At 37.1% G+C, this 22,869-nt stretch overlaps 1 protein-coding gene across 5 annotated transcripts in view; it reads right to left on the bottom strand.

The window, feature by feature from the left end:
- SLC4A10 (solute carrier family 4 member 10) overlaps positions 1-22,869 on the bottom strand; it is a 293,603-nt gene that overhangs the window by 138,040 nt on the left and 132,694 nt on the right. For all 5 annotated transcript variants that reach the window (XM_029934489.1, XM_029934491.1, XM_029934488.1 and 2 more), the window contains exon 3: positions 22,075-22,221. In XM_029934489.1, coding sequence (XP_029790349.1) covers positions 22,075-22,221 — 147 coding nt within the window. The remainder of the gene's footprint in view (positions 1-22,074; positions 22,222-22,869) is intronic.

Raw genomic sequence — 22,869 nt, forward strand, 5'->3', positions numbered from 1 at the left:
CTAGGAAAAAAGTAGGAACAAGTCCTAACAGAGAAAATTATGCATGCAAAAACACTTTTCAAATTATACAGCATTATAAAAATATTATTGATGATGATTGATGCTAATGCTAGTAGTGATGGTTATAATGATAATATAGGTCTATCAAAATAGATTTAGAATTTAAAATAGGAGGAAGGAGAAAATAATAGTGCCATTAATTAAAAGAGAGTTGTAACATGGATGGACCTTGAAGGCATTATGCTAAGTGAAGTAAGTCAGAGAGAGAAAGATAAATACTGTATGCTCTCACTTACTTGTGGAATCAACACATACACACACACACACACACACACACACACACACACAGCCCTCACCAAACTCACAGAAAGAGACTCGTGGTTACCAGGGGTAGTGGGTGGGGCTAGAGGAACTGGAAGAAGGTGGTTGAAAGGTATAAACTTCCAGTTATAAGATGAATAAGTACCAGGCATGTGATGTACAACATGATGACTATAGCTAACACTCCTGTATGATATTTAGGAAAGTTGTTATGAGAGTAGATCCTAAGTATTCTTACCACAAGGAGAATATTTTTCTCTTTTCTTTTTATTGATCTACATGAGATGATGGAGGATAAGTATTGACTAAACTACTGTGGTAACCATTTCACAATGTATGTAAGTCAAACCATCATGTTGTATATCTTAAACATATACAGTGATGTGTGTCAATTATTTCTCAAAAAATGGGGGGAAAGGAGGGTTGTCAGAATGAGAAACAGTATTACAGGCTAAGAGCTCAAAAAACAAAACTTTCAGATATGTTGAGTTTGAAGTGACTCTGGGGCAAACATATATATAGGGAAGTTGGAGGTTTGATTGTGAGGAAAAAAGGGCAGGGCCAGTGGTAGAGACATGGGGGGCATTTAGTGAGAGAAGTCATATGATTATAATGAATGAGGACTCAAAAATGAAAGAGTAGGAACAAGAAAACGCTCAACATCAGGGGAATAATCAGTTTAAAGATTTGGGAGAAGGAAAAGGAGTTAACAAAAGAATCAGAAAAGGAATAGACAGAAAAAGAAACAGGCAGATAAAAGAATTGACACATTAAACAGATATAGTTAATGAGTACCTTCCAAAGGTCAGGTACTATTCTAAGGAGTGAATTAGACTGATATAAACAGAAAAAAATCTCTGCTCTCACAGAACACAGACCTGATGGAGAGAGTAATATCACAGAGCCCATGTTGGAAAAGGATCTCCAAAGAATGAGAAGTCAATAATGTCAGATGCTATAGAATCAATGATAAGAACTAAGTTAAGGACTATAGGATTTGGCTAGGTGAATGTTCAATTGCCCTGGAACATGTATTATTTTACAATCAGAAATAAATAAATAGGCAGTTTCCATTTTGAATATAGATTATATTTTCAACAAATGGTTAGTCAAGGAAATCAAACTTACATAGTTACTCTCCCAGAGGAAAACTGCTAGTAGAATCAAAATTGTAAACAAGCAAGTTCCCTAGCAAAGTTTCACCTTTTCATTATGTTACTTATATTGTTTTAATTATTCACATATTAATAACAGGTTCTAAACTACAGTTTTCTTAATAATGAATGAAAATATTCTCCTTTCTGTAGGCCTTGTCCCAAAGTTCTCTATTTTTCAGGCACTTTCTGGAGAATAATCAACAGATATGTTGAGAAATATATTTTTCATAACAATATAACAAGTCAAATGACAGAAGTGAATCAAAAAATTGGCATTTTACATGTGATCTTAATGTCATGAAGACTGCAAGCCTCTTGCACTGTGACATTTAGCTCAAAGGAGCATGAAATGTTTACCATTATGCATTTCTGAATTACTTTATCCTTGTTTCTTCCTTTTTAGCCTTATTATACTTTAGGTAAATCAATATTCAGATAATCTATCTTATGAAATTATGAAATAATGTCCACTCTGATGGTTCTGTTTCAAATTCATGTCTTCAGTCTTTGCAGATCAATATTTTCCATCTTCATTTGAGCTTTAAAATTCCGCTCATATTTTTTAATATTATATTCAGTCTGTTCATTTGGATTCCTACATTTAATTCATTTACATAATTGAAATAACATATTTATTGCTATTAATGATAATTACCTCATTCTGTTATAGGGTAACAGATTAATAAAATTTCAGCTGAACCACCAAGACTCAATATGTATTTCCTTCCAAAGAGAATATAAGACTATATGCAGAATTTATGAACCATGTTCCTGAAAAGCTGGTTATCTAACTCCTGACCTAAACTAAGGCTATAAAAGGTCATAAGTTAAAAACTGTAGACACATTTGGAAAGGACTTTTACAGAGAAACCTATAATGTGAGTCTCAAGTCTCCTTGCTCCCCTACAAAGAAAGGCAGGGAAGAGGGGTGTCTACCCCTCCCTCGAACAAAGTGAGTAGAGCTCCAAGGGCATCAGAAGGACTTGATACATCCCCTGCAACGGACTGGGGTATGATTTCTGCTTGAGAAACACAGTCTCCTCGCTGCTGATGGCTGAGATTGCTGCTTTAGATAACATACTCTTCTAGTGTTTATCAAGGCAGTGGGAGTGTGTATGTTCTCTGTGAATCATATATGGGCCACACAAGAGAGAAACAGAGGAACAGAGAGAGAATATGGAATATGGGCTTATCTCGGATCCTGTCCAAGAGGCTGCCATGGAGCAAAGGCAAGACTTCAGCAGAGAAGATCTGTCATTATAGCCGAATGCCTCGGGGATGAGGAGGAATAAGCGGTAAGGCAGAAGAGAGTGCAGGTGAGAGACCTCCCAGGGGACAATGAGTAAATTCAAACCCTTATTATGCCTAGAGTGTGTGACATCAGCTTGCAATAGTACCCGTTAAGTAAGAACTTTCCTGCCCCAACCCCCTTAGGTCTTCTCATTTCCTATGATCCAAATCTGAAGGGATCAAAAACCAAAGTCAGGACGGCAATCAAATATCTGAAAGAAGAAGTTCAAGGTAGGAGAAAAGAAAAAAGCAACTACATCCTCTCCATTTGCAGCAGACCTGGACAAGAAAAGGGGGAAAAAACCTCAGGGATAAATCAAGTTTAAACTTTTCACTATTAGATGAGACTAAATATTTTAATTACTGATTAGAGAACTTTGAGTTACCTAAAAGTGACTACAAAAGCTGGGGAGGACACCAGAGTTTTCACTGGAGAGCAGAATAACAATTAGCCCCACTGAATCAATACAAAGAGACAGTGCAAGATAGAAATAGTCACTTTATGATTAAATCCCACAAGTAGTATCCATTTAATGTAACAGTTACAAAAATCTTACAAATGATAATTCTTTTATATTCATAAATGGGTCATTAACCTTTAAACCCTATGGTTTATTGAAATAGTTGGCTATTATAAAAAGGGAAAAAATACAAAATAGATTTTTAATTTATTAATATCTTCTATGGGTCAGCCATTTTCATTTACTATTTCTTCTATATCTTACAAAAACCTAGTTTTAAGGGCATTGATATTAATCAATTTTAAAATGCAGTGCAGGGGTAAGCCCAGTGGCTCGGTTGGTTAAGTGTCCAACTTTGGTTTAGGTCATTATCTCATGATTCAAGGGTTCAAGCCCCACATCAGGGTCTGTGCTGACAACTCAGAGTCTGGAGCCTGCTTTGGATTCTGTGCCTCCCTCTCTCTCTGCCCTTCCCCACATTCTCTCAATCTCTCTATCAAAAGTAAATAAACATTACAAAAATTCTATTATGGGCACCTGGGTGACTCAGTTGGTTAAGGGTCAGACTTCGACCAGGTCATGATCTCATGGTTCGTGATTTCAAGTCCCAAGTCAAGCTCTGTGCTGACAGCTCAGAGCCTGGAGCCTACTTCAGATTCTATGTCTCCCTCTCTGTGCCCTGCCCCCACTCACTGTCTCTCTCTCTCCTCTCTCTCTTTCTCTCTCTCACTGAAAAACATGAACATTTAAAAAATTTAATAAAAAACTTTTTAATAAAAATTTTTTAAAAATCCGTGCAAATAATGAGGGAGCATAAAAAACAGTGCATTCATGTTTGTGAATAGGAGGTTTCAATATTTTCAAGAGGTCAGTTCTTCCCATCATGATCTATACATTCAATGCAATCCCAACTGAAATCTCAGAAAATTATTTTGTGGACATCAAACTGATTCTAAAGCTTTTATGAAGAGGCAAATGATATTAGCCAACAAAGTATTGAAAAAGAAGAACAGTTGGAGGATTGATACTACCTGACTTCCATGCTTACAATAAAATGACAATAATACAGAAGTCTGAAATTGGTAAAAGAATAAACAAATAGATCAATGGAAAAGAATAGAGAGCCCAAAAATAAAAACCCATATATATAGTCAACTAATCTTTGGCAAAGAATCAAAGGCAATATAGTGGACCAAAGATAGCCTCTTCAACAAATGGGTGCTAGAACAACTGGATATCAACAAAAACATGAATCTAGACATAGACCTAGACATAGACCTATGTCCTTCATAAAAATTAACTAAAAATGGATCATATTCCTAAGTGTAAACACATTCTGTAAAATTCCTGTAAGATAACATAGGAGAAAACCTAGATGACATTTGGTATGGTAATGCCTTTTTAGATACAATGCCAAAGACTATCCATGAAATAAAGAATTGATAAGCTAGAATTCATTAAAATTAAAAATTTCCAAAACAGGGGCCCCTGGGTGGCTCAGTCGGTTAAGCATCCGACTTCGGCTCAGGTCATGATCTCACAGTATATGGGTTCAAGCCCTGTGTCAGGCTCTGTGCTGACAGCTCAGACCCTGGAGCCTGCTTCAGATTCTGTGTCTCCCTCTCTCTCTGCCCTTCCCCCCTCAAGCTCTCTGTTTCTCTCTGTCTCAATAATAAATAAAAATATTATAAATTTTCCAAAAAAATAAAAATTAAATTAAATTCAGAATTTCTGCTCTCTGGATTCGGGAGGCAAGAAGGCAGAGTCCATGGAGTTCCGTACTTCCTGCCTGCATCTCTCAAACAAAGAAGGACTGAAACCAAAGGACTCTGAACCGCAAGAATCTGGGAGGAAAAGAGATGGAGTCCACTAAGAAGACAGCCTCAGAGGTGCGTGATATTGAACTACGGAAGATAAAAATGGCTGGTACAGGGAAACATGGGGGGAGGGAGCCCCTTTTGCAGAAGGGCAAAGGAAAGAGGAAGAGCGGCTGGGGAATCGTAGAACTGTCCCTGCAGAAGAGAAAAACGAGGGCCTGGGACGGAGAGGGATCCTACCATCCCATATCTAACTACAGAGCTTTCGGGGAGATCCCATCTCTAACTGCAGAACTTACTTTGGGCTGGACGCCCCAGTCCCAGAAATTCCCTCCGGGATAGAAGGTATGCAAGGCACGCAGTTGGCATCAGGAGGAACCGGTCCCCTGCTCAGTCCCCTGTTTGGACCCCTGCTAGGAAGTGCCCCGGCTTGCGGGATTACATTTCAGATAGTATTATTAATGTGCATGGAAAAGAGCCTGAAACTCAGCTGGCTGTGGGACATAGAACACAGCCCACCTTGGCTGCACCCACGGCACAGTGAGATCGGACCCAAAGGGGTGTTTCTGAACACCTGATTCAAGAAGGGATGAGCAGGGAGTGTCGCCATTTGTCTCCCCACAACCACCAAGGTGGGGCCTCAGGATGCAACCTGAGGGACCCACAGTGGACACTGACCTGCCTACACCAAGCCACGCCCATCTGCGCTGGGTAGCTGCTTTACCAGAGCTGGATAGACGCTGCTGCAGAAACTGCTCCTCTCCCAAGATCAGCACTGATTCATTGCCGTGATTAACCCTTGATCAATTCAGATATATTCTCCCTTATCTCATTCTTATCTCTCCCCTCCTCTGGACTGCTTAAAGGTTTGCCTAAATAGGCATATTTAATCCATTGTCTTGATGCATGTTCTACACCATCTTCGTTGCCTTCCTTTCTTTCTCTCTCTCTGAAATAATTAGGCTATTTAGTGTCACTGGGTAACATTATCTGCGTTTTTCTTTTTCCTCACCTCCTGCCATACTCTCCTTTTTGTCTCTCTGAATTAAGCCTTTTAGTCTCTCTGCCTGGTCAATGTTCAATTTCTCTTTCTCCCCAACCCTGTCATTTCTCTCTTTGTAGATGCTCTTCCATCAGCACTGCCTCCACCCTGCTCTTTATTTGTAGCTGGGATTTCTGGTTTTATGCTTTTAGACTGTCTTTTGTATTTTGTTGTCACTGTTTTGTTGTTTTGTTTTTTCTTTTTCGAATTGCTTGTTTGATTTGTTTGTGTGTTTGCGTGCTTTAGTTTGCAGTTTGTCTGTTTTCCTTCCCAGGGCTACCTCAAGAAACAAACTGAGTTACACATGGTGGAGAGTCCCAAACATCACTACAAGTAGGGAAATAAAATAAAACCAGAGTCACAACAAGAGAGACCAAGGGACTTCATTAAAAGAACACTTCTTGAAAGGACAGACCCTGGATAGTCTATGAACCTCCTTTGATATAGCAGTACTGGCAGGTGTAGAGTGCATAACAAGCTTTTAAAACTTACAAGAGACAGAAAGCTAGTCAAAATGACAAAACAGAACTCCTCTCCTCAAAATAAATTCCAGGAAGAAGTGACAGCTAAATAGGTCAAAACATATATAAGCAACATAACTGACCAAGAATTTAGAACAATAGTCATAAAATTAATTGATGGGCTTGAAAAAGGCATAGAAGACAGCAGAGGCACTATTGCTACAAAGATTATGGATCTTAAAAATAGTTATGATGAATTAAAAAGTGCTACAAGTGAGGTGCATAATAAAATGCAGGTAGCCACTGCATGATTGAAGGGGCAGAGAGGAGAATAGGTGAATTAGAAAATATAATTCTAGTAAAAGAGGAAGCCATAAAAAGTGAGATAAATTGATCCAGAAACATGAAAGGAGAATTCAAGAACTGAGTGATGCAATCAAAGGGAACAATATCCATTTCAGAAGAATTCCATGAGAAGAAGAGAAAGAGAAAGGGGCTGAAGGGGTACTTGAACAAATTATAGCTGAGAACTTCCCCAATCTGGGGAAAGAAACAGACACTGAAATCCAAGAGGCACAGAGAACTCCCCTCAGACATAATTTGAATCGATCTTCTGCACAAAATGTCATAGTGAAACTGGCAAAATATATGGATAAAGAGAGAATTCTGAAAGCAGCTAGGGATACAAGGGCCCTAACATACAAAGGGAGACACATCATGGTAGTTGCAGACCTATCTACTGAACCTTGGCAGGCCTAGAAAGGAATGGCAGGAAATCTTCCATGTGATGAACAGAAAAAATATGCAGCCAAGAATCTTTTATCTAGCAAACCTGTCATTCAGAATAGAAGGAGATAAAGGTTTTCCGAAACAAAAATTGAAAGAATTCATCTCTACTAAACCAGCTCTACAAGAAATCCTAAGGGGGACTCTATGAGGGAAATGTTGCAAGGATCACAAAGTACCAGAGATACCACTATAAGCATGAATCCTACAGAGAACACAATGACTCTAAACCCATATTTTTTCAATAATAACACTGAATGTAAATGGACTAAATGCTCCAAAAGACAAAAGGTATCAGAATGTACTAAAAAAAAAAAAAAAAAAAAGATCTATTTGCTGTCTACAAGAAACTCATTTTTGACCTAGGGACACCTTCAGATTGAAAGTGAGGGGATGGAGAAATATCTATCATGCTACTAGAAGTCAAAAGAAAGCTGGAGTAGCCATACTTATATCAGACAAACTGGACTTTAAAGTTAAGGCAGTAACAAAAGATGAAGAAGGGCATTATATAATAATTACAGGATCTATCCATCAGGAAGAGCTAACAATTATAAATGTCAATGCACTGAATTAAGAAGCACCCAAATACATAAAACAATCACAAACATAAGCAATCTTATTGATAAGAATGTGCTATTGCAGGGGACTTTAATCCTCCACTCACAGCAATGGATAGATCAACTAGACAGAAAATCACGAAAGAAACAAGAGACATGAATGACACATTGGACCAGATAGACTTGACAAATATATTTAGAACTCTACATCCTGAGGCTATGGAATTCACTTTCTTCTTGAGTGCACATGGTACATTATCCCAGATAGATCATATACTGGGTCATAAAACAGCCCTCAATAAATATAAAAGAACTGAGATCATATCATGCACACTTTCAGATCACAATGTTATGAAACTTGAAATCAATCACAGGGAGAAGTCTGGAAAACCTCCAAAAACATAAAGATTAAAAAATAACAAATGGGCCAACCAGGAAATTAGAGAAGAAATTTAAAAATATATGGACTGAGGGTTGAGGGGGAAGGGGGAGGGGGAAAAGAGGTGGTGGTGATGGTGGAGGGCACTTAAGGGGAAGAGCACTGGGTGTTGTATGGAAAACAATTTGACAATAAAATATTATGGAGAAAAAAAATATATGGAAACAAATGAAAATGAAAATACAACATTCCAAACTCTTTGGGAATGCAGAAAAGGCAGTCCTAAGAGGAAAGTACATTGCAATCCATGCCTATTTCAAGGAACTAAAGAAAGCACAAATACAAGACCTAACAGTGCAGCTAAAGGAACTAGAAGCGAAGAAGCAAGAGCACACCAAACCCAGCAGAAAAATAGAAATAATAAAGATCAGGGCATAAATAAACAATAAAACAGTTGAACAGATCAATGAAACCAAGAATTGGTTTTTTGAAAAAAGAAACAAAATTGATAAACCTCTAGCCAGGCTTCTCAAAAAAGAAAGAGAGAGCACCCAAATAGACAAAATCACAAATGAAAATGGATTTATTACAAACAATCCCTCAGAGATACAAGATATTATCAGGAGAATAGTATGAAAAATTATACACCAACCAACAGGACACCCTAAGTAAAATTGACAAATTCCTAGACACACACACACACACACACACTACCAAAATTCAAACAGGAAGAGGTAGAAAATCTAAGCATACCCATAACTAGTGGAGAAATGGAATCAATTATCAATAATCTCCCAACAAATAAGAGCCCTGGACCAGATGGCTTCCTTGGGAAATTCTAACAGACATTTAAAGCAGAGGTAATACTCATTCTTCTCAAAAAAATAGAAATGGAAGGAAAACTTCCAGAATCATTCTACAAAGCCAGCATTACTTTGATTCCCAAACCAGACAGAGACCCATCAAAAAAGAAGAACTACAGGCCAATATCCCTGATGAATATGGATGCAAAATCCTCAACAAAATACTAGCAAATTGAATTCAACAGCATATAAAGAACATTATCCATCATGATCAAGTGGGATTCATTCCTGGGTTACAGGGCTGGTTCAATATTCACAAATCCATCAATATGATATATTATGTTAACAAAAGAAAAGATAAAAACCATATGATCCTGTCAATAGATGCAGAAAAAGCATTTGACAAAACACAGCATTCTTTCTTAATAAAAACCCTCGTGAAAGTCAGGATAGAAGGAACTTAAAAATCATAAAAACCACTTTTGAGAAACCCACAGTTAATATCATCCTCAATGGGGAAAACCTGAAAGCTTTCCCCCTAGATCAGGAACACTACAGGGATGTGCACTCTCACTACTGTTGTTTAACATAGTGCTTGGAAGTCCTAGCACCAGCAATCAAACAACAAAAGGAAGTAAAAGGCATCAGAATTGGCAAAGAAGAAGTCAAACTTTCACTTTTTGCAGATGACATGATACTCTACATGGAAAACCCAACAGACTCCACCAGAAGCCTACTAGAACTGATTCATGAACTCAGCAAAGTAGCAGGGTCAAAATCAATGTACAGAAATTGGTGGCTTTTTTATACACCAATAATGAAGCAACAGAAAGAGAAATCAAGCCACTGATACCATTCACAATTGCACTAAAACCCATAAAATACCTAGGTATAAACCTAACCAAAGATGTAAAAGATCTGTATGCTGAAAACTTATGAAGAAAATTGAAGAAGACACTAAGAAATGGAAAAACATTCCATGCTCATGGAGTGGAAGAATAAACATTGTTAAAACGTCAATACTACCCAAAGCAATCTACACATTCAATGAAATCCCAATCAAAATTGCATCAGCATTCTTCACAAAGATAGAACAAACAATCCTAAAATTTGTATGGCATCACAAAAGACCTGAAATAGCCAAAGTAATATTGAAGAAGAAAACCAAAATGGGAGCCATCACAATCCTAGACTTTAGCCTCTACTACAAAGCAGTATGGTATTGGCACAAAAACAGACACATAGACCAATGGAATAAAGAGCCCAGAATTGGACCCCAATGTTTGGCCAATTAATCTTTGACAAAATAGGAAAGAATATCCAATACAAAAAAAGACAACCTCTTTAACAGATGGTGCTGGGAGAACTGGACAGCAACATGCAGAAGAATGAAACTAGACCACTTTCTTATGCCATACACAAAAATAAACTCAAAATGAATGAAGGACCTGAATGTGAGACAGGAAACCATCAAAATCCTAGAGGAAAAAGCAGGAAACAACCTTCTTGACCTCAACCACAGCAGTTTCTTACTTGACATATCTCCAAATGCAAGGGAATCAAGAGCAAAAATGAACTATTGGGACCTCATCAAGATAGAAAGCTTCTGCACGGGAAAGGAAACAATCAGTAAAAATCTAGGCAACCAACAGAATGGGAAAAGATAGTTGCAAATGACATATCAGAAAAAGGCTAGTATCTAAAATTTATAAAGAACTCACCAAACTCCACACCTGAAAAACAAATAATCCAGTGAAGAAATGGGCAGAAGACATGAACAGAAACTTTTCCAAGAGGACATCCAGATGGCCAACAGACACATGATAAGATGCTCAACGTCACTCATCATCAGGGAAATACAAATCAAAACCACACTGTGATATCACCTCATGCCAGTCAGAGTGGCTAAAATGAACAAATCAAAAGACTATAGATGCTGGAGAGGATGTGGAGAAACAGGCACCCTCCTACACTGCTGTTGGGAATGCAAACTGGTAAAGCTGCTCTGGAAAACAGTGTGGAGGCTCCTCAAAAATTAACTATAGAACTCCCCTATGACCCAGCAAGAGCAATGCTAGGAATTTACCCAAGGGATACAGGAGTGGTGATGCATAGGGGCACCTGTGCCCCAATGTTCATAGCAGCACCTTCAACAATAGCCAAATCATAGAAAGAACCTAAATGTCCATCAACTGATGAATGGATCAAGAAGATGTGGTCTATATATATAATGGAATACTATATAGCAATGAGAAAGAATGAAATCTGGCCATTTGTAGCAACATGGATAGAACTTGAGGCTGTTATGCTAAGTGAAATAAGTCAGGCAGAGAAGGACAGATACCATATGTTTTCACTCACATGTGGAACAGGAGAAACTTAACAGAGGACCATGGTGGAGGAGAAGGGGAAAAATAGTTAAGGAGAGGGAAGGAGGCAAACCATAAGAGACTCCTAAATACTGAGAACAAACTGAGGGTTGACGGGGGTGGGGGAAAGGGGAAAATAGGTGATGGGCATGGCGGAGGGCACCTGCTGGGATGAACACTGAATGCTATATGGAAACCAACTTGACAATAAACTATAAAATAAAATTAACAAAAATATTACCTTTTACCAAAAAAATACACTTAAAAATTTTTTTAATTAAAAAAATATTCTGCTCTGTGAAAGATAATGCCAAAAGGAAAAGAAGACAAGCTGCAGATTATGGGAAAATATTTGCAAAAGATACGTCTGATAAAGGGCTATGATCCCAACTACACAAAGAATATTTAAAATTAAACAATAAGAAAATAAACAGCCCAATATTTAAAATGGGCCAACAACAGAAGACGTGAAGAGATATTTCTCCAAAGAAGACATCCAGATGGCCAACAGACACGTGAAAAGATGCTCAACATCACTCATCATCAGGAAAATGCCAATTAAAACTATAATGAGATATCACCACACCTGTCAGAATGGCTAAAATAAAACACGAGAAACAACAGGTGTTGGTGAGAATGTGGTGAAAAAAAGAACCTTCTTACACTGTTGGCAGGAATGCAATCTGGTGCAGCCACTCTGCAACTTTGGAGGTACTTCAGGAAGTTAAAAATAGAGCCACCCTATGATCCAATGATCACACTACTGGGTATTTACTCAAAAAAACCCAAAAACACTAAATCAAAGGGATATATGTACCCCTGTGTTCACCGCAGCATTATTTACAACAGCAAATTACAGAAGCGGCTCAAGTGTCAAACAATGGATGAATAAAGAAACAAACTCAACTACAAGGGACAAACTGATGTTTCCCAGAGAGGAGGCATGTAGAGGGATGGGTGAAATAGGTAATGGGAATTAAGAGGTACACTTGTGATGAACACTGATTGGAATTGTTGAAATACTATTTCATACACTTAAACTAATTTAACACCGCATGCTAATGTCACTAGAATTTAAATAGAAACTTAATTTAAAAAGAATATAAATGAAAGAATGAATAAACAAACATGGGCCAAAATCCTTAACATAAACCTTACCAAGTAAGATAAACAGATAGCAAATAAGCACGCAAAAAGACTTTCCACATCATATGTCATCAGGAAATGCAAACCACAATAACGAGATGCCACTATGCACACATTAAAATGGCCAAACCACCAAACACACCAAATGTTAACAACAATGTGGAGCCAGAGGTTCTCTCAGACATTGCTGGTGGGAATCCACTTAGAAGACAGTTTGGTGGCTTCTTACGAAACAAGACATATTTTTACCATGTTATCCAGAAATCACACTCCTAGAATTCACTCAAAGGAACTGGAAACATATCCATGCTAAAACTTGTACACAGATGTTTTTAGCAGCTTTATTCATTAACTGCTCAAACTTTGAAGAAACCAAGATGTTTCACAGTAGGTGAACGGATAAACAATGGTACATCCAGACAATGAAATACGATTCAGTGCTAAAAAGAAATAATCTATCAAGATAGAGAAAGACATGGAGGAACGTCAAATGCATATTATTAAGTGAAAGAAGCCCATCTGAAAAGACTACATTAGTGTCTAATTCCAACTACAAGACATGCTGGAAAAATCAAAACTACGGAGAGAATAAAACGTTCAATGATTGGCAGAGGATAAGAAGGGGAATGAATAGACTGAACACAGAGGATTTTTAGGGCATTGAAAATACTCTGTATGACATGATAATGATGGATATATGTCATTATGCCTTTGTCCAAACCCACAGAATTTTCAACACCAAGAGTGAGTGCAAAAGTAAACTATTGGACTTAGGGTGAATATGATATGTTTATGTAGGCCCATCCTTGGTAAAAAAAAAAAAAAAAATACACCATTCTTGTGGACAGTGTTGATAGTGAGAGAGGCTATACATGTATAGGGGCTGGAAAATCTCAGTACTTTCCTCTCCATTTTGTTCTAAACCTAAAACTGCTCTAAAAAATAAAGTCTTAAAAAATAGGGCACCTCAGTTTTTAAATGTCATTGTTCACACCAATATGCAGCCTATATCTTATGCATGCTTATATATATTCAAGAAGGAGAAAAAAGAAATTATATTTATATAGCATATTTGCTTCAGGCTTTCTTTTTTAAAAAAATTGTTTTAATGTTTTATTTATTTTTGATACAGAGAGAGACAGAGCATGCGAGGGGGAGGGGCAGAGAGAGAAGGAGACACAGAACCGGAAGCAGGCTCCAGGCTCTGAGCTAGCTGTCAGCACAGAGCCTGACGCGGGGCTCGAACCCACGAACGTGAGATCTGACCTGAGCCGAAGCCGGAGGCTTAACCGACTGAGCCACCCAGGCGCCCCAGGCTTTCTTTTTTAGAATGTTAATAATGTGAGGTTTGATTTTGTTACAAATATTTTAGGAAGTTTGTCAAAATAAATTTTACAGCAAAATGAACAATAATTGAGTCAATAGCCAAGTCTGGTGCTTCACTACCTCTTCAAAGGAAGACGCCAGTTTCCTGGGCAGAACATGAATATTTATTTTGAAATGAGACTGATGAATTCCTATAAATATCAGATGTACTTAAGAAAATCACCAGTGCAATATATACATTTCTGGTCTAGTGTATCTTAAAAAAGAACCTGGTGCTGTGTTTTTCGTAAAAGTATACTATCTGGGTGAGTTTCTAATATCTATTAAACCAAATCTTATCAGAGTCAAATGAAATACTTCCAATCTGCCTGTTATCTCTGAGGCTGGTTATTTAGGACCAAAAAAAAAATCAGTACTTTGAGTAGCCATTAAAAAAAACAGCATAAATTGCAATTTTAGAGCTACACTAAAAAATCAATTTAAGTCTTTCCATTAGACCTACCCGGTGTGAGCAGATAGGGCCATTTTGTATTGCATGACACCTGTTCTAACTACTCACGCACTTGTTAGCAACTACATCCCAGAGTAGCTATGCCGCAACGTTGACTATGTTCCTCTTGTTTTTGACACATTTTGTCTTGTCACTGTTTTCAATGACTTTTTTCAGTTTACTCTGCCCCAGTAATCTGGGGATCTATAGTATCATGCATCCAGCCCCCAAACTCAACTGTTGTGCACATGAACTATACATTCAAGACTTATTACTATTTCTCCCAAGGCATCAGGATCACTTACCACAGACTTTAAAACACTAGTCATGGGGAAAAAACATGAGGACAGCTATGAATAAAGAGAATTTGAAAGTCTGAGGTATGGTACCAAGTATTTAAAAGACTTCTCTAAGACACAATGATAACAACAATAGTATAGAAGATGATGATTTATTAAAGTAAGACTATCTATTCAGGGACAATAAGTATTTTGTTTGGGTTCAAAATAATTTATAACTTCCTGTAGCTAGTTTTTCATTCTTTAAAGTAGAAATGACTGTATAGGTATTAGGTAATGCTCACAAAAGTCTTTTCATGATTATTCTACCAACATACTTTTAACAATTTAAAGAGGGGCTCAGGTTATGTTTTCAATATGGCAAAGGTTCAAATGTTTTAAGGACTCTTTTTTAATGTCTATGCACCTTTAACTTGCATGACATAAAACAAGTAAATAACAGTACTATAAAAATCAGAAAGATCTTTCTAGGCATAAAGATGATAGTTGATAGATGTTTTATCTATTTTTAAGATGGTAACTGAGGACATAGGGCATTATGATACAAACTGTAGCCAAGAATACAGTGGATAAAAATATTTATTTATATCCAAATTTTTTATTTATTATCTATAGCATAGATAAAGTTGCCCTAAGGAATAATGGTCTCAGGCTCTTTTATTGTCTTCTGCAAACTGCAAGACACATGAAAAGACACCATTAGAACAATGAAAAGGTAAATCATAAATGTGAGAAGATATTTGAAACATGTGAAAAGAAAGGACTTATATTGCTAATATATAAAGAAATCTATAAATCAATAGAAAAAATAATCCAGTAAAAATTTTTTTAAATTAAATTTAAAATTTGTTAATTTAAGTAGATTTTAAAAATTTAAAGCATAAAAGTTGGATAGACACTTCATAGAAGAAGCCATCTAAATAGCCAAAGAGCATATGCAAAGCTGTTCAATCACATCAGTATTCAAGAAATGTACATTAAAACAACATGGTATTACGCACTTTATCCGAACCTCTAAAGTTAAGAGAATGCCAAGTGTTGACAAGAATGTACAACGACATAAACCCTTATACTTTTCTGATTGAAGTATACAAATGCTCCGCACTTTGGAAAACTATTTGGCATTATCTACTCAAATTGAAAATATGCATACCACAGGTGCTTGGCTGGCTCAGTTGGTTAAGTGTCTGACTTCGGTTCAAGTCATGATCTCATGGTTTCTGAGTTCAAGCCCCACAGTGGGCTCTGTGCTGACAGCTTAGAGACTGAGCCTTCTTTGGATTCTGTGTCTCCCTCTCTCTGCTCCTTCCCTGCTCACGTTCTCTCCCTCCCTCCCTCCCTCTCTCTCTCAAAAATAAATAAACATTAAAAAAATTTAAAGAAATTATGCATACCTTACAACTCGACAATAATTTCTAGGTATGAGAATACATGGGTGCACCAAGAGACAGAAATAAATGTTCACAGTAACACCATTCATAGTAGCTTCCAAATGTAAATCATCCAAATGTCCATCAGTATTAGAATGAACAGCATATACAAGCAAATGAACACTATACGAAAATGAAAATTAATGAACTAAAACTAAGGCCAAAAACATTGGTGAATCTGACAAAAATAATACTGAACAATAGAGAAAGACAGAAACAAATATGTCTTATAGGACTTCATTTATATGATGTTCAAAAACTGGCAAAACACCCAATATTACAAGACAAGCTAGAGATACTCCTGGGGAGGAGGGGTGGATAGTGACTGGACAGATCACTAAGAGCAGTCTGTGAAGTGCTAGCCAACATGGTGGTTTCATACTGGCTGATGATCATTCATTAAGTTGTATATTTATGTTTCCATGCTTTAACATTGATAAATACTTGTGTTATACTTTATAATAAAATGATTTTTAAAATATTAATACTGTTATATAACAGCTAATTGGGAGTTAAATAGGAACAGAAAGCCATTGCCCATCACAAAATAGCTTTTTGAAGTCATGTTTTCTATATTTGCTTTCTTATTTCCTAAAGCATATGCACAATTTACTATCTAAAACTAGAAAAATCCTAGGGCTAATTCCATAGCTGTGCTAATTTCTACAGTACATTTGTGTCCCATATTTTAAGCATTTTATGAGCCTATGGGTTTTAGATGTATTTCTACTGCTTATAGATTAACTGTAATTGATCTACTCCTATCATCTTTTCTGTTATATTCTTTGTTGGGAGGCTGAGAAATAAATCAATATTAAAGTGTTCTGAATTTCCCTTATCTTTTTTTTCACTGACTTCAGGTTTAGGCTTCAAATTTATCATTTTTAAACAATTCTTTTATGTTCCCAGTTGAAAATATAATTTCAAAGTATACAAGGTAAATATAAAAGATGACATGAAAAATAACATGGTGCAATATTTTAGTTTTCTAATATTAGAATTGATGATCATGGGAAGGGGACTAATCATCACATTTTTATACAAACTGTTATGTTTATTAAGTACAGTAACAAAAGTAGGTTGAACTTATTTGCCAGCATCAAAAGTGTTTTCTACAATCAAAGCATCACTACAACCACTACCACAAAGCTGAAAAAGTGGGTCTATCTTTGGACTCACCTAGGAATCCCATTTCAATCATCAGACTGGCCGACTAGAACGAACCATGGTAGGTCTGTCATGTAAGCATAATCTCTTTTGGCAAAAGTAAAGACCTACTCACTTCTCTCCAGATGCAGCAGTAACACAATCAGGTCCCGACAACACTGCCTTACACAACTGGGTCGTATAATAAAGTGGGATACAGCTCATGTTCCTCGTACATTGGGGTGACAAAAATTTCTTAAGAGTACCAAAATACAAACATTTACCCAAAAATCTATTTATTAAATTTATGCTTGCTCCAAAAATAGGAGATAAATTATCACATGTCTTCACAGCTCCATACTCCAATTTACAACCTAATCTTCCAGTTTCCTAGCAGAGAGGGACCTATGCTTTCTCGCATATTCCTTTATCCTATATATCTTTGGAAATTGAATTCTGTCTTTTTTTAAATATTTATTTATTTTTGAGAGAGAGGTACAGAGTATGAGCAGGGGAGGGGCAGAGAGAGAGAGGGAGACACAGAATCTGACGCAGGCTCCAGCACAGGATGACAGCACAGAGCCTCACGCGAGGCTCAAACCTACAAACCGTGAGGTCATGACCTGAGCCAAAGTCGGATGCTTAACCCACTGAGCCACACAGGTGCCCCTGGAACCTGAATTCTGAAAATTTTTCAGGCACCTAAAAGAATGTCTTCAAAATATTTTCTTTGAAATCCTTTTAAGTAAAATAAATATTTTTTAATGTTTATTTTTATTTTTGAAAGAGAGACAGAGCACAAGCAGGGAAGGGGCAGAGAGAGAAGGAGACACACAATCTGAAGCAGGCTCCAGGCTGTCAGCACAGAGCCCAACACAGGGCTCGAACCCACAAACTCTGAGATCATGACCTGAGCTGAAGTCTGATGCTTAAACGACTGTGCCACCCAAATGTCCCTAAAATAAGTATTCCTAAAAAAAATTGTCAGAAATTTTCTATGAAGCCTTCAGCATAGTAGTCTCATATATCCTCACAGATATATCAAAGCCAAATATCAAAGTCCAAATCAAGTGGGATGGTGTTTATAGCATGGATGTGACTGGGTACTTGACTATCAAGGAACCTGAAATGACGATGGATTAGGAATAAAGACAGATGATTGGTCCTGAAGAAGCTGAAAAAAAGTGAAATCTAGGAAGTTCTACCGCTTAGAGACCACCAGGGTGGCAAACATTTGTCCCTGATAAAACAGATCTTAGGTCTAAATGTCAATAGAGATACTCAGATGGCTGGGGGAGGAAAGAAGTAGGTGGCATCCAAAAATAGTGGCTGACACATGAGAGGGAGAATCTGGGCCACCTGACTTATTTCCAACTCTCACCACAGAAAGAGGCAGAAGCTTCTTACAATCAATGATTCTCAATCCTAGCTGGATATTAAGTCACCTAGGACACTTTTTTAAAAATAACAGTGCCTAAGGAAATATCCAGTATTAACTGAAGTCTTTGAGGGTGGGGCCCAGCATCAATATTTTTTAAAACTCCTCAGATGCTTCTAGTGTATAACAGGTTTGAAAAGGAACGCTCCAGAGCTTTATCTGTCAATTTGTAGTGAGTATATCAGTTATCTAGGTATATTATTAATGTACATATTCTGATTCGGAGGTCTAGGGTAGGGCCTGAGATTCTGCATTTCTAACAAGCTTCCATGTGATGCTAATATCGCTAGCTCATGGGCCACACTTTAAATAGCAAAGTTTCTACAACAGTGGATCTGAAGCTAGCTGCGCATTAGAATTGCCTGGGAGTACTTAAAGCAAGTACCTAAATTTACGTCTCAGCCCCAGAGTCCGTGATGGATATGGGGCTTGACCATCAATATGTACTGAAAACTCCTATGAGTAGTCAATGTTGAGAACAACTGTTGTGAAAGACGGACATAAACTGCATTCAGGTATAAGAAAAAAAAAAAAGTGATGTCAGAAGCAGAGGGAACAAGTTTATTTATGTTTATTTACTAAGCATTTCTAAGGTGATGTGAATATATTGCCTCAAATACTAGATGATGATGAAAGCTCAAAGTAACCATTAAAGCATAGTCCAATATATATAATCCATTCTCAGAATCTAAGAGAGAATCTGTACTAACTATAAGCAGGCGGAGGATTGAAAAACCTACCTAATTGTCACTTTATTACCTTCCCAGACTCTACCTCACAAAAACTTTTACGCCTCTGAGCCCACTGACTCAGAGAGGACCATCGTTATATCTTGCAGGTGTAGATTCCTAGAATACTTTTCCTTACACACTCCTGACAACAACCATTCTACCTCTGGCAGAAATACATGGTATCTGGGGAAGTTTAATGCTCTAACTACACATAGTGATTAAAACAAGTAGCATACTGAGGCCATTGCCTCTCTAAGAAAAATAATTGGGAAACTATACAAATACTACAAATTAAAATAGAGTCAAAATGATCTCAATGGCCCAAAGGAAGATCATACCTCTGAAAATTATCTACTTCAGGATCAAAAGAAAATGCCCAGAAATAGCTGGGAATCAATCGACCATAAAGACAGAGACTCTATCAAGCAGAACAACAAAACCTAATTAGGAAAACACAAGAGGAAATGTAAAGAAAATAGTATGTAATAAAAAAGAACTTTAAGAAAACTAAAAATGCAACCACCAAGTGAAAGCCAATAACCGAAATAGTAAAATGCAGAACTGATATTGGAGATAATCAAATGGATAATACGAGAGACTAACTTTAAACTACAGAGGAAAATGACAAAGAGCAGATATAACTAACCTTACAAGCAGATCATTAATATTCACAAAGAATATAACAAAAGAAGTGGAACAGAATCAGATAAAATAGGAAAATGTGCTATAAGTGAAAAAATATCAGTATATGGACATTGGAAAGGCTTTTTAATACACCCATCACTAGGCCTGTCTTAGCAAATTTCTTAATTAAAGGGACACAGAAGGGCACGTGGGTGGCTCAGTTGGTTAAGCATCTGACTTCGGCTCAGGCCATGATCTCATGGTTCACGGTTTCAAGCCCTGTATCCAGCTCTGTGCTGACAGCTAGCTCAGAGCCTGAAGCCTATCTTCAGATTCTGTGTGTCTCTCTCTCTGACCCATCCCTGCTTTCACTGTCTCCCTCTGTCTCTTGAGAATAAATTTAAAAAACATTTTAAAACTATTTAAAAAAATTAAAGGGACATAGAAAAATGTCTATAAGCATTCAAGCTTAAAAGATAAAATCTTAAAAAATGAACAAAAACATTGAGACTATAGACTTATATGGAACACTTAAACATATTGAGTAAAGCAATATTTATAGAATATTAAGAGTAAAATTGTTACCCCAAATGCTATATACCACTAACTTCATATCTGAGTACAAGGGAATTACTAGAGGGATATCGTGGGTTTGGGGCGGGGGGGGGGGCGGTCAGGGACTGTCTAAAATGGGAGAGTCTTTCATGTTTAAAAGATGAGAATAATCCAGTTGCAAGGAAGAGGTCAACTAGATTATAAATTGTGCACATTTCCAGGTGGGAGGAAACAGGAAATAAAACATAACTGAAAAGAAAATTCTTATTACATCAAAAAGAAGTTGCAGATATAGGCACATAGGTATGTTTAATAGGAGAGAATTTTAATGAGTTCATTCTGATGACTATTCTCCCTCCAAAGTAGAAAGCATCCACTAAGTGACAGTGGTAAAAAGGGATGTTGGAGAAGGATGAAAAGGCTTGAAAAATAGTCAGTTTAAAAATCAAAGAAATGCAATATAACTGGGAAGTACTGTTGAAGGTTGATTGCATCATGAATTTAAGTAGTTACAGTCTGCCCTGATGAATGATTATGCCCAGCACAGCGGGCCCATTGTGGAGGCAGAGAAGAAGCAGGAACATGGAGGGACCCCCAACATAAGTATGGTTAAGTGGGGGTAAAGGTATGACTAAAATTAACACTGGAAACCAAGGGTACTTAGAATGTTAGCACAAGTGTTACTAAAATTATAGGCTATGAAATCAGAGTAGGATAAGGAAATAATGCAAGAAAGATGGTAGCATGGATTGAAAAAAAGTAGAGAGGTCAAGTAGTTGCACAGGCAGACAAGGAGGAGAGACACATGGTCAGAAAGCATTGATGATCTCAGAGTAGAGTAATTATGGTCGCCTGGGCGGACGAGGCACAGTGAAGGAGAGGGTCATAAGAGATGGGAAAGCCAGGTTCTTGGTTATGTCATGAACACAGGCGTTCACGGCACTCAGAAATTGTTAACAGCTGCCATATCACTATAGTTTGATATTCTGTATCTACTTCCAAAGGAAGAACATTCAAAATAGTAGAGCGTCCGTGTCCTAAGGGAAATTTGGGCAGCATCCGCAATGGTGTATGTGGGAACTCACTAAAGGCATTTCGCCTCTGGATTTTTAACTACTTAAAGCAATAACTATTATTTGTGTGTGTGTGTGTGTGTCTGTGTGTGTGTGTGTGTGTGTGTGATCAAGAGTTTATAAAACTAAGGTTTACTACTTCTGTGTATTTCCTCAACCACAAGGCTAAGCCGATTCTCACCTTTACAAAGCACAAATTGTGTTCGATCAAGGTTTTTTTTTCTCACTTTTCCCCATCTGCCCAATCAACATCTCTTGTAAAAGTATAAACAAGTTTATGAGTATGAGGCATTACTGCTAATTATGGGTTAAGCAAGTATAATATTATTGCCATTATAAATTTAATAAAAACAAGGAGAAAGATTCTTACCAAAGGAAGGTGATTCCCTTCCGTCCTCTAATCCTGAATCTCTCTCTCGGTCTCTCTTTCTGTGTTTATGACCACGATGCCTGTGACGTCGATGGCTTTTTCTTCCTCCCAGGGGCACATGAACTCCAATAAATAGTGTCCGATGACCTTCATCAGAAGCAAATGCACAAATTAAACTCTGAATTATTCCAGAGCACAAAGGATAATGATTTACATAGTAATAGAACTCCATTCAATTCAATCCAACAAACCATTTTGGAATGTTTACAATATATACGTGTTGGGGCTTGGACTGTATTTTAGCACGTATGCCTATTTAAGTATACCACAAATCTATCACAAAGACTTATAATACTAATTATTTACTTGTATATTTTATAATCACCTTTAATCTATTAACTGTCTTAATCTCTGTCTATTCTCCATACTTTATAATTATACTCTTCCTGTTAAGAAATTAAAAAAAAGAAAAGAAAAACAGAAAAAGTGCTCTATTTTCTCCCTACCCCCAAATAACGGAGTTATCTCACCAGTTCCTTTCCCTTCACTGTTACGTATGTGAAACAATCACTAGCTAATAAAATGGATTTTACCAACGTCCACAGTAATGCCAAATCCCATGAAACTTTTTCAGGTCTATTATTTCTATCTGTGGTACTTGGTATTATTGACCACTCTCTTCTCTATGATCACTTTCTCCTGGTACTCCTACTCCTCCTTTGTTTTGTTCATATTAGTTTTCTTTGCTGGCTCCTTTTCTATTCCATTCACCCAATCAAGGTTGGAGATCCCAAT

This window comes from Suricata suricatta, chromosome 3 (genome assembly GCF_006229205.1).
Source record: "Suricata suricatta isolate VVHF042 chromosome 3, meerkat_22Aug2017_6uvM2_HiC, whole genome shotgun sequence".
In the NCBI taxonomy this organism is placed as follows: Eukaryota; Metazoa; Chordata; class Mammalia; order Carnivora; family Herpestidae; genus Suricata; species Suricata suricatta.